General features: G+C 49.5%; 3 protein-coding genes across 3 annotated transcripts; 1 reads left to right on the top strand and 2 right to left on the bottom strand.

The window, feature by feature from the left end:
* Positions 1-427: 427 nt before the first annotated feature.
* Positions 428-2,297, bottom strand: EV420DRAFT_1651076 (uncharacterized protein; the record flags this gene model as incomplete). Its single annotated transcript, XM_060478517.1, has 2 exons — positions 428-2,216; positions 2,269-2,297. 2 exons carry the CDS (start codon positions 2,295-2,297, stop codon positions 428-430), a joined length of 1,818 nt encoding a protein of 605 aa, XP_060323167.1.
* A 642-nt stretch (positions 2,298-2,939) lies between these two features.
* Positions 2,940-5,102, bottom strand: EV420DRAFT_1177739 (uncharacterized protein). Its single transcript, XM_060466209.1, has 2 exons — positions 4,970-5,102; positions 2,940-4,918 (listed from the first exon to the last, which is right to left on the bottom strand). The coding sequence occupies exons 1-2, from the start codon at positions 4,987-4,989 to the stop codon at positions 3,145-3,147; spliced, it is 1,794 nt and encodes a 597-aa protein (XP_060323166.1). The 5' UTR covers positions 4,990-5,102; the 3' UTR covers positions 2,940-3,144.
* A 4,495-nt stretch (positions 5,103-9,597) lies between these two features.
* EV420DRAFT_1651074 (uncharacterized protein) lies at positions 9,598-10,575 on the top strand (the record flags this gene model as incomplete). The annotated part of the gene is made up of 2 exons (XM_060478516.1): positions 9,598-9,800; positions 9,855-10,575. The coding sequence occupies 2 exons, from the start codon at positions 9,598-9,600 to the stop codon at positions 10,573-10,575; spliced, it is 924 nt and encodes a 307-aa protein (XP_060323165.1).
* Positions 10,576-12,907: the final 2,332 nt, after the last annotated feature.

Raw genomic sequence — 12,907 nt, 5'->3', positions numbered from 1 at the left:
GTCACGCACGCGCCGACAAAGCCATGTATGATGCATTCGACGCGTTCTGGACAGTGATTGATACTACTGAACCAGTTTGCAAGGCTAGCGTGCGCCGTGGTTGACGCACTAAAGCTTAAGCGAGGCTCACTGTTGACCCATCCCGTGAACCCATATGTCGTTTCCAGGCGTATGCATAGACCCGAGACAAAGCCCCCCAAACGTCACCATGATCCTTCTTCCTCGTCATAAGTAGAGATCGATTATCAAAGCCGTTCGAAACCGGTCCTAGTCATCCAATGACGCACGCGACACAAGGGTCTGTTATCGGAAGGCTACATATAATTAATTAAACGTCGAAAAGTGTATGTATCCTAGAGGTATAATGTGATATAATGTACCAGTAAGAAATCGGGTAAACATGTTGAGAGAACAAGGAGAAAAAAGACTACCATAAATACACCGTCATACCGCGAGCTCTCAGCTCGCCCATCCATTCCGCCATATTATCGTTCCCCTCTATTTCTGCTCGAGTCCCGATAACCAGAAACTCCAGAGGGCTGACAATGACATCATCGTCGCTGTCGCATTCACTCGAAGGGATACTCGAGCGACAAGTCTCGAAAGAATCATCGCTCATACTGGTCTCGTCACCCTCATTCGCGTTTCTACTCCCTTCCTCAGCTTCGACGTCGACCGGAGTTGTGTTCCTTCTTACTACGACACGCTCCTCCGCCCGACTCTCCACCATAGTCTTGAGCGAATCCACATCTGGCAAAGCCGTCCAAACGAGCTCCAACATCCTCAGATGGGGGAGAATCAGAGGAGTCCTACGTGCATCATCGACCACGAGCCACCGCAACAGCATCGTAACCATATTACAATGTACACACTCCGAATCGCGAGGTTCGATGACGCGGAGCTCCCTAATTGAAGAAACCCCATCCAAAAAGTCCCACAACACGATGTCTCCGCTCTGGAGCTTCTGTATGTGCGAGATGTGCGAGGAATAGTGATCCCCTGGACACTGCGTCATGTCAAGGCTGAACGCGCTAAGCTGGCATTTGGAGCGCTTAATGAGGGAAAGAAGGGAATGGAAGGAAGAGACGTCGAATGTATAGTCTTCGCCGAAGACGATGCTGAGACGGTCCAGGAAAGGGATAGTCACTGTCTGTGTGAACGTGTCGAAATTCGAGGGGAGGGCATGAAGGGTCAACGCTTGGAGATGGATCAACCGGACGGGCGCATCGGTAAATATGGGGAAGAACGAGAGATGAAGGTCTGGTGCGTCAAGCTGGTATGCCCCTAGACGAACCACCTCGGAGTCGTCTGCCCGACCCCTTAGGTCCATACATCGTACGCCGTACGGAAGTGACAAAGCGCCCAGCGCTACGCCCACTTTGACATAGCGAAGCCGAGGGACGAATTTGAATTGCTCGATGGGATGATCGCTTGGGATGCCCCCGATGCGAAGCACCAGACTCTCTAGGATGTCAAAGGGGCAAGAGAGGAAGCGCCACAGCTGTCCGTGATCAACGCTGATGATTGCCTCCTTCCATCGCCCGGCATGACCCAGGACCAGATTGAGGACGTGCCGACGGGCGTAAGCGTGGTGGATGTCCAACTCGATCCTGACAGATAATGGGGTGTTCCTTCTAGCACGAGCGATGTACAGGTGTAAGAGTTCCAGATTTGAATCTGGGTGAAGGTTCTGGGTGACATCGAGGTATGACCACATCTCGGGCATATCCAACGATAGTTTGCGCCAGTGAGAGCAGACGTGTGATATTACCAACGGGGTTAGCCATTGCAGATGAGAGTTAGCGTCGTCGTCGTCACGTTTGCAGGCAAAGGTGAGTATGCGCTTGAGAATCTTGTCTGGGTCATGTTGTAAAGATAAGGAAAGGGTAAGTGAATCATCTGGCTGGGAAAGGGGATTGCGCAGGCGACGAACTGGCGCAGAAGATAGGCTGACGCAGATGTTGATGTGGGTTTGCACATCTGCTCTTCTTGATTCGAGTTGAGCGACGATGTCGCGCAATCGCGTTAGTTCGCGGTCGTAATCGGCGGCAACACCTTCAAGACGCAATCTCTCGCGGAAGATAGTTTTGCGTTGCCTGTTTGATGGGGTATAGAAAGCGCGACATTGCTCTGCGAAAGAAACCGGTGGGCGAGCGTCGGCTAGGGAGAATGTATGTTTGCATCGATCACAAAGAACAATAGGATGAGGAACATTTCTACTGCGAATGTGAGTAAAACAGCCATCTGAGTTATTCAAGAAGAACATACCGCGACCTTGACTTTCTTTTCCCGGTCATGGTACAAAGAAGCGAACAATCCTCTCAGTTGAAACGCTAGAGTTAAACTGTTTTAGACATGAGATGGTACAGATAAATAGGTCGATACCTGAGATGGGAGCGAAAATGGGGAAAGGTGAGAAAGTGCAGATGCAGCGAAGGTAGTCGACAGTCCTGTAAGGCGATATATATGAGAATGGAGACAAAGGGAGAGAAAAGGTTCCGCACCTGACTCATTTCCATGATTCCCTATCTCCATCTTAACGCGTATAAAAGAAAATTCGCCGTCTAATCTCCTGATTGAAAGAGAGCCTTTGTCCTGCTACCTAAACGGAATCTTCAGCGATGAAAATAGATCACCATAGCAGAACATACCGCATCGTCGTTGGACAAGGAGCACGGCATATTGATCTGTAACCATCGATGCTTGAAGCAAGAGTCGAGACGCTGTCTGTCATGCGGTGAGATGGAAGAGAGAGGAAAGATGGGCTGGGGTATTTGTTGACTGACCAAGCTCAAGCAAACAACGCGTGACGTAAGTGATCTTCGGCCCTTCGGCTTCATAGGGGTTTTGGCGTCGCATTGCAGCTCAAGACGATGGAAAATGTATAACTTGACTGAACCTGTAAACCAGGTCTCTGACCGATGGTGAGAGCGACATAACGAGTGGTGAATCGCGCCGAGGAACCAGGCAAAGACGATCCCTAGTGGCTATTCAATGATGGACAGAAAGTACGGTTATTTTGTAAGAACGCATCAGTTACGAAAGACGTATACTATACAGTTCGTATGATGCCATTATTATTAAGTCATAGTGTACCAATGAAAATGTAAATCAACATGCGACTGAAGAACAAGAAGGTAAAGACTACCGTAGATACACAACCATGCCTCGAGTTCTTACATCCTTCATCCACTCCCACAGGAAATTGTCCACATCTATTTCTCCTCGTGATTCCATAACGAGAGACTGAAGAGCGCTGACAACGACAGGATCACCGCTGTTGCTCTCACTCGAAAGAGCACTTGTCTCGGAAGAAGCATCACCCATGCTAATGTCATCTCCAAACCCGCCCACACTTACGTCTCCACTCGCTTTCCCGTCTTCTCCATCTCCAAACATAACACGTTCTTCCACCCGACTCTCCACCATAGACCTGAGCGGCATCACATTCCGAGTCGTCAAAGCCGCCCAGACAAACTCCAGATTCCTCAGATGGGGGAGAATCATGCTTGGATCATCGTTACCCAAGACGAGGAGCCACTCGATCACTAACGATAATATATGACCACAATGTCTACACCCCGAGCCTAGCGGCGCGACGACCCGGAGCTCCGTAATCGAAGGAATCGCTTCCAAAAATTCCCGTAGCTCATTTTCATACTCAAGTTTCTCTATGTGTGACTGGACGTGTTCCCCACGACAATATGTCATGTCCAGAGTAAAAGCGCTAAGCTTGCATTCGGAGCGCTCAACAAGGGAGAGAAGGGAAAGAAATAGAGAGATGTCGAACTTGTAGTCTCGGTCTAAGACTAGGCTGAACCGATCCAAGTTGGGCATGGTTATGGTGTCTAAGAGCATCTCGAAGTCGGAAGAGAGGGAATGGAGGGTCAGCGCTTGTAGGTTGGTCCACTGGAGAGAGCCGCTGCGGAACGGGGGGAAGAGCGAGAGATGAAGACCTGGTGCATCGAGTTGGCATGACTCAAAACAAACAACGTCCGGGACATCTGTCCCACCCATTAGGCCCGGGCTTTCCGCATAGAAAGGAGATAATAAATCGCTAAACGCTGCGTCTATTTTGACATGGCGAAGTTTCGGGACAAATTTAAAATACTCGACAACTTGGTCTCTTTGAATGTTCAGAATACGAAGCACTAGCTTCTCCAAGATGTCAAAGGAGTCAGGGAGGAACTGCCAAAGTAGCTGATGATCAACGATGATGATTGCCTCCCTCCAACGTTTGGCATGCTCCAGGACGAGACTAAAGGCGTGGTAGTGGAGGTTGAAGAGCTCCATGTCCGAATTAATCCTGATCGATAATGGCGTGTCCGTTTTAGTGCGGGCGATATACATGCGTAAGAGTTCCAGATTGGACTTCGGGTTTAGGTCCCAGGTGACGTCTAGGTATGACCACATCTCAGGCATATCCAAGGATACCTTGCGCCAGTGAGAGCAGACGTGTGATATTACCAAAGGATTCAGCCATTGAAGGTGAGAGTCGAGGGCGTCGTCTTCGCCGCGGTAGCAGGCGAACGTGAATATGCGCTTGAGAATCTTGTCTGGGTCATGTTGCGCAAGTGAAGAAAAGAAAGGCTGATAATTATTTGACTGGGAAAGGGGATTGCGCAGACGACGGATAGGCGCTGAAGCTAGGCTAGTGTAGTCGTCGATATGGGTCTGTACTTGGGCTCTTCCCGATTCAAGCTGGGTGACGAGGTCGCGCAGTCGTGTTAATTCGCGGTCGTAATCATCGGCAACGCCTTCAAGACGCGATTTCTCGCGGAGGATCTCTTCGCGTTGCCTGCTCGAAGGGGTGTAGAAACCGCGACATTGGTCTACAAAAGAAGCAGGCGAGCGAGTATCGGATGGGAAGAATGCGTGTTCACACTGATCGCAAAGAACAATAGGCTCATGGGATGTCCTACTACCGGCGTGAGTACAAAACCCATCGAGTTATTCGAGAAGAACGTACTGCGATGATTTCCCGGTCATGGTTCTTCGATCTTCTCAATTAGAGCACTAGAGTCAAACTTCTTGAGATACGAAATGGCGGACAGAAACACGTCCTTACCAGAGACAAAGGCAGAAATGGGAAGAGGTGGGAAAGAGCAGATGTAGATTTTGACAGTATTGCAAAGGCTTTTATATGAGTATGAAGACAAAGGGAAGGAAACAGCCACGCTTGCCTTTCTGACATCTCCATGCCGACTATTCGCCACCGAGAGAGAGCCCTTGTCCTGCTACCTTACAAAGCAACCTTGAGAATGATGATCATAACGGTTACCCAATTGAGAGAAAGACGTCGCATTGCAGCAGAGAAATGTATATCACTACAAGGGCTAGACTTTTTTTTACCGCATGGATGTTTTTAGCCAGAATTGAGAGTGCTATGAACGGAGGTGTGGTATTCGTTCTCGCTAAGTTGTACCGTCTCCTGCAGTGATATGGATAGCACTGCCGAAGAAAGGATGTTTGCCGCCCTGTTCATTGCGGATGGAAGAAGGTAAGTGGCGCGTCAGTGCCTGTACTTGGCCACATATCTGCCAAGCTCAGACAAACAACGCGTGACGTAGCTGGTCTCGGCTCTTCTGATTCCTTCTTCCTTCCCTCCATTGATGTTCTCCCTCGTCTCGCTTTGTCAATGAATCCCGCTGCATAACTATGATACTCTCCGATGGCTTGGTAACGTCCTCTTTCCACGCTACGGCGACTTCATTTTCGTCCATGCAGTGGAGCATCTGCATCAGCGGGCACTGTAATGATCCTGTCATAGCGTGATTTTACCGGAGTGTTGCGATTCTAACCGGCGGGGAATCTGGGGTTATCCATCTGGGAAAAAGCTCCGTGAATTGTTTGTTCGTACTGAGCCGGCGTCTCCACTAACTCGCTCTTTTTAGTTCTTTTGATATCGGGATGTCGGACTCGGTTCTGGAAATACCAACAACTTCCTCATGGCCGCCGGACGTCGAAGTGGACGCCGGCTCTGGATATCTCAAACCGATTCATGTCGTCGTAGTTTAGGCCCCAGGTTGCCATGTCGTACTCTTCGTTATCTCCACCGACGCTCGTATATGCGCACACAAATATCGCCATTATATAACTTTCAAGCGCCGGCAATTTTAGACAGATTCTGCTCTCTGGATTCGACATCAATTGTTACGCGGTTGAACGGCTGCGATGCCATCTGGGGCCAATGAAAGTGTTCCAAGGACATAAGCGAGAGATCTTATCTGCGGATATGTGTGAGTGCTAAGGATTGTGGTGTATCATCTAGTGCCTCATAGTGTGGGACAGTCATTCACATCAAGGGCTAGATGACGGAAATGCTATCACCCCCGACGATGCACTCCATCATTTATTTGTGAGCATCTCTCTCTTGTTTGCAAAGTCTCACTCTGACAGTGATATACACGCTACTAGTACTTCGGGTCATAAACTGACCATTTTCATGAAAGCGTCCGCAAACGTCTGAGCCTACCCCGGCTATCGTGTTATAGCGACGGACATTTGGACCGTGCATCTCCTGGCATTGGCAGAACCTTGACTGAAGGACGCAAGTGACATCCAATTTATCGAAGGCATTCATATTGGTTCTAATCTCCGCGTAGGATTCTCTCTATATATGGTGATCAATACGCACCAGAGAATTCGCCGCCAAGAGATGAAAAGAAGCAGAGGTTACGGGATAAGGGATCATGAATATCTATGTACGTTTACCCCGTGATTCTTCCCACCATCTGATTCTTATGATATCAAAGCACAGCAGTTGGAACTGGTTTTTGAGTTAGGCCTCTTTCGTTCGTGAAACATCAAGACCCAAGTATGCACGGTTTACTTATGTCCTTATCTTATCTCCAACGTGCTTTTTTCCCTAGTGAAACGTTCAGAATGTCGGTCCCGTGTCCTGAACTCGTATAAGCAACACGGGGCTCAGGAATGCTTCAGGGCGTTATTCTTGCTCGATGCGCCTATCTGGGTGATCAGGGTTCAGGGACTGATGTCGATACATTCTCGTCGGTCATAAGGCAGGGACAGGGAAATCAGGGAGCTCGTTGCAGCCTGTCGTTAGGCTGCGTACCTCCTCAATTCCGCCTCTCTCGGAGATGTTCGAGGTGAACTGTTTCGTTACTGAGTGTTGTTTGACGCACTCACGTCTCTCCAGCGAAGCTCATTTTCTTCTTAATTTCTTTGGTTGCCGCTATGGAGTGTACACGCCGATCTGGCTAAAGCGTCCGTTCTGTTCGCTCACAATGTATTCAGTCTGAGCTGCCCATTATGGGTAAGTGAAACGTTCGTTGTCAGGATGTTCGGACCGGTGATTGACTTGGACGTATGTACTACTATTGCAGCTTTAAGTCCATTCCATGCCAGTGCTATGGGCCCCGGAACGTCAAGCGTGCGATTCTTCTCATGTCGACATCGCGTTGCGAACAATGGTCAATATTGTTTTCCTTTCTTTCTTACTAGCCTCCCATGCGAAACTTGAATGTTGGTCCATTACAGGTTTCACCTTCAGCCAAGCCATGCAAATCAAAATTAAAAGCCTCCGCTTTCCCTTGGATTTATCTCCTTCAAGGCAAGGGATGCGATAGTCATTTGATGATGCGCGTGCCTGAACGAGCCCACGGTTATCAGTCGTTGGGAGGGTCGAACTCACATCAGAGCTGTGACATCATTGGAATTTCAGGATTCTCCGAAAGGCAGAGAGGCGGGTCCAAGAGGGCGCCATCACAATGCAGATGGTAAGGAGTTTGACTTTTCAAATACGTACTCTGGATAACCGAGGAACTGTGAACAGTGGCGGTTGACCAGCCGCGGAGCAGCAGCAGCTCTCCCAAAAAAGTTCGTTTCAATTTCATTCCATGTATTTACGTCCCAATCTCACGCAATGCTCCAGCGACGTATTCTGACAAGCCATAATTAAAACGTGAAAGGACGCTATTAATATCGCATCGTTCATAGGGGGGAGAGCAAGAAAGCAATTGACAAGGAGCGCGGAAGTCAGAGGCGCATCACTGCCCCGGGTTGGACAAGTCGTAAGAAAGGATTTTATCTTTGGACTCGGGGTTCGCCTCAAGCTCGCGTTCGTGTTCGTCGTGCCCAATGCTAAGGAGAGCGTAGACTCCATGGGGCGCACGAATGCGACGGGAGAACAAGCTACCGTTCACCGTTGTGAATACCGTAATTTGATGGACCGCCCCCACCGGGGAAAGCGGGCATGTTTTTCCAAGGTATTACCTCCAAGATTCAAAAGTCGCGTAAATCTCAAGGTTCGAAGTTTAGGCAAACGATACCGTGGCCACATCTTTTCCAACGGAACCGTCGAATTTGTAAAAGTACTTCGTAGGGTGAACCCACGATTGCAACGACCTTCTGCCGCGAAAGAAAGGTACTTCTGCTGCGCCACCCGAAGCTTGAATAAAAAAAAACGTTACGGGTTGAAGGTTTTTGCTCTCGAACCTTCTGGACTCGTTCGTATATGTTGCAGACAGATACAACTTACCAACTAATTGACAGTGCCAGTTAGATTTTGTTGATCAGGGTCTGATGTCGTCGTCGGTCATAAGGTAAGGCAGGAGATGGATTTTTCATTCGAACAATGATAGACGACTGCAACGAGTATATACCAACTCGTCGGCTCCCACTTGCCGCATTAGAGTGCGAAGAAGGAATATTCCGAAATTTCGGGAGGCTCCATTGGGGCCGGTGACAGAAGAGGGGGAGGCGTTGGAAATTGAGATGGAGGGGGGGAGCATGAATTCGGAGGGTTCCGTTACGAAGACCAAAGCACCCGCGAGTTGCACACATTACTTACATGAGAACATTCGAGGAAGTTTAGAAAGAAGACGAGAAGGGAGCGAAAAAAAAAAAGTTGGAAAAGGCTACCTGAGAAATAATCGAGAATCGAGATCTGATCACGATAGGATTTTTGGCAGATGGGAAAAAAACGACACGACAGGAAGGACAGAATACCAAAATTGAAAATCCGTCCGCCACCGAAAAAGGTTTAGCCAGGAATTGGGCGTGCGTGGAGGGAAATAAACATTTCGGTTTGGATAGATGTGTGTGGGGTTGTCGTAAAATGTATATGAGGACGAGACAAGGAAGGTGGGTGGTGGTGTCGTCGACGGAGTATTGAATGACGCTATTACGTTGGAGAGAGAAAGAAGGAAAGAAGGAAGAGTGAGGAGGGAAAACGTGGGTGAAGAGATGGACGGATGGTGGATTGCTGCGATTCGATGTCTGTTTGTCGGCAATGAACGAGGGAAACAAATGAAGCACCCTCCATCCAACACGTGAAACTACGGGTAACTTGGTCGCGAGGCACTTCGAGAAGCCAAACGAACCAGTTCGGTTCACCGGGACTTTTTGAGAAAATGATTTTTTATTGAATTGGTTGTACCCAAATGCAAATTGGAAGAGTTACGTACTAGAGAACACGGAGGAGGAAACATAAACGGGTCGCGCCTTTTTGAGGCTGTATCTCGATTTCCACCTCTCTCTCTCTTTCTGGTTTTTCTTATAATACCACCTCTGAGCAGGGCCAGACTTATGCCCCGAGCAGAACCCACAAAGACGACGACTTTGACACTATCTGGAATGTCTTCGACGGTAGCGACTGCGACTGCGACTACTACTGGTGGCGCTAAGAAGAAGCACATATGCGGGACGTGCGACCGCGCGTTTACGACGAGCGGCCATCTCGCACGGCACTCGCGTGTCCACACTGGGGAGCGGAACCACAAGTGTCCGTTCCCAGGCTGTGAGACGAGGTGTTCGAGGCAGGACAACCTCCAACAGCAGTGAGTTGCATTAGCTAATCCTTGCACCGCCCGCTGACGGGTCCCCGCTCAAAGTTATCGTATCCATCTCTCTCCGGGCTCGCGGCGCAACTCTGCGCGCTCCGTCATCTCACGCGTCATGAACAGTCCCACGGGTGGCGGTGCTAAACGCGGCGTGTCCCCTCCTCCTGCTCTAGAACCTGCGAGGCTGTACGCCCACCACTCCCAATCCCCGCCTGACTCCCCACCGCCGCTCACACAAGCCACGCTCCCCGCCACCGCCGCCGCCCTCCGGTCCTCCGAGCCCGCCTCTCCCGATTCGCCCTACTCCCATCTCTCCATGCCGCCCACCCCGACGTCCGCTACGAATTATTCATATCGGAATGGCACGTCTACGTATCAGGAGCAGCCTGGCTCGGGGTACACCTATGTCCACACGACACCTTCTCCCCCGACACAGTACTACGAGGTCGCTTCTTCGGGGGCGTCCTCGCGGCATTCTATATCCCATATCTCCCCTCCCTCGCCAGAGAGCAATAGTTCTGGGCCCACCGACACCTGCGTCCTATCCTGCGGTGTACGACCAGGCGGAGTACCGGTACGAGAGCCCCCCCACCGGTGTTGGCTCCCATACAGGGCGGGCGGAGAGATTCCCCTGGGTGTTGGCAGAGAGGCCACTATATCCATCCAGCCCCAGGCCCGTATGACCAGCAGATGTGAGTCTAGGTCACGGGCGTGGAAAGGCGGCTTGAAAGGCGGTTGGTCCAACAAACATAACATAGAAGCGGTGGAGTAAGATATGACCATTTCCCCTCTCTTCTGTCTTGCTGTTGCTGCAGTCTAAAGTACAACACCCTCACCATCGACATGCTCAAGCTTCTTACTATCCTCTCGTCGTTATTACTACTACTTAGGGTCCCTGTCTATATAGTTGGTGTTTAATTGTACAAAAAGGTGTGTGATGTGGTATATTAGTAACGGTTCGAATAAACCGTTGCATTCCTGCGAGCGTCATGAAACCTGTCATAGTATGAAATTCCCTCACCCTCCGCCTAAACGCCGCCGTGCCCTGGTCTTTCCCAAAACGTCAGCGCATTTAAATTCCCACCACGCCACGCCCTTGCCCCTAAGATACTACATAACTCTCCACTACTAATCTGTTGCAATTTCAACCTTCTCTCTCTCCTCATGTCCTATTCTAATTGGCTTTCGGATTACCCGCGAATGGCCTTCCGCTTCTTTTCATCAATTGTGGGTAAAACCCATGATGTGACGGCGAGGTTCTAGGTCGTGGTGATATCTACTTACAGGTGAGCCCGTGGACTTGGGAGCTTTTTCTCTTCGAAGATACATACTGTCAAATTGCTTTAACTGCCTTGTGTCGTCATCTAGGAACCCATGGTCTCTACTTACCTGGCTGTTTCGACCTTATATCCGCGACAACAATCCACCCACCCAAACGCCTTTCCCACCGAACCGCTTGACAACAACCGGCTTTCTGATGTCGATGAGCTTTGCAGCAGGTGTTATCTCTGGCCGTTTCCGTAGGTCCGCATAATATACGTATAAATCACAGCTTTAACCCCTGTGTATTAGCCGCCTCGTCATATGCAACCCAGCCTGCTAATCAGGGCGCCGACCATACGGACTTTCTAACGCATCAACGTCGATAAAACACTCTTGCTGCGTCTGGGGTATCCGGTCCAGCCATGTATTATTATCGGGGATACCGCTCTTGCTTCTCACCAAAGTCCCGTTATGTTCGCCACGAATCCCGACGTTAGTTGCAACAACATAATCTTCGGAGATACTTTTCTACGCATCAAACGTAGAAATAATGCTTGCGCAGTCTAGGTCCTGTAATACTGTATCACTGTGATTGATGGGTGAGTCGGACGGGCGGACTTATCCCCCCCGCCTCTTGCCACACCCTTCGCACGCTCGGCAAACACCAGATTTATACCACCCAGAGAGGGGAGAAATAACGGTGGCTCGCATGCGCAGTCTGGATTCTAATGTGATTGATGGTAGAGTCGAGTCGCACTCGGGCGCACTTATCCCCCGCCTCGCCTTTTCCCACGAGCCGCTCGGACAATATAGAAATGCCTCTCCCACGACATAACGCGTGTTGCACACCACTAAGTTGCTCTGGAGAAAAAAAAAAGATGTTGATTTGATGCGTGGTAGGTTTAGTAACGAGTGTACCATATGTTCGTTGCGCAACGTTTACTGCGGATGGATTTGCATGTTCCTGAAGAGTGAAGAGAGGACCAACAGTGTGATACTTTCTCACGTTGAGGTGTGGAGTGTTTCTCAACTTCCACATGCAAACTTCTATCGCATGGGCTGCTGAACGTTAAAATGAAAAATGAAAGAAGCTCGATGGATGGACTGTGATATACCGGTTGATTAATGATTAATGAATGATTCTTCATAAGTTGTACATTCTTCGAAATGACTGGTTAGTGGAAGAGAGGACTTGCATGTGTTTTGATCCACGGCATTATGCACTGCGAGTCAGATACTCGAGAGTGATTGTGAGTTCTCACGCAGATAGATAAAGCCGAGAGAACATGAGATAAGTCTGTCGTAATGGTAAGACTTATGGTCTAGTCTAGCGGCGAAACCTATCTTGCGGGCTGCAGCCTTTTAGCGTGTTTTAATATTAATGTGGCAGCAAGATCAGTTCTTCCCCGCAGTGTGATTGGATTCTCTCTTTGCTATCCAGTGATCCGCTTGCGTGATGCCCAGACGAAGACAAACATGCGAAGAAGAGAGTTTGTGGACTACGCCTAGGCCTCTCGCGAATAGACTAGTCACTTGAAGTTGGTATGTTGATTGCCTCGCTGATGCTCCTTCGCAAAAGGATAAGCGCGTACTGATATCAATAGGCTGTGTTTTGTTGTCGAAAGAAGCTGCTTGTAACCCGGATGCCGGTTACATCGGCTATTCCCGATGTGACATAGATACGAGGGATTGCCATGTCACGTCTCTTTAGTTTACCACCACCATCTGTACCGTCGTCTCACGAATACCGAGCTGGTTCCTTGCACATCTGTGTGAACGAGTTCTTCAGTGTAGCTCCGTGGCTACGAGCTTCCACTGCTAGTATATTGCGTGGTCTAGAA

Source organism: Desarmillaria tabescens, assembly GCF_030435595.1.
Source record: "Desarmillaria tabescens strain CCBAS 213 chromosome Unknown EV420scaffold_89, whole genome shotgun sequence".
NCBI lineage: Eukaryota > Fungi > Basidiomycota > Agaricomycetes > Agaricales > Physalacriaceae > Desarmillaria > Desarmillaria tabescens.
This window is presented reverse-complemented; position numbering and strand designations above follow the sequence as displayed.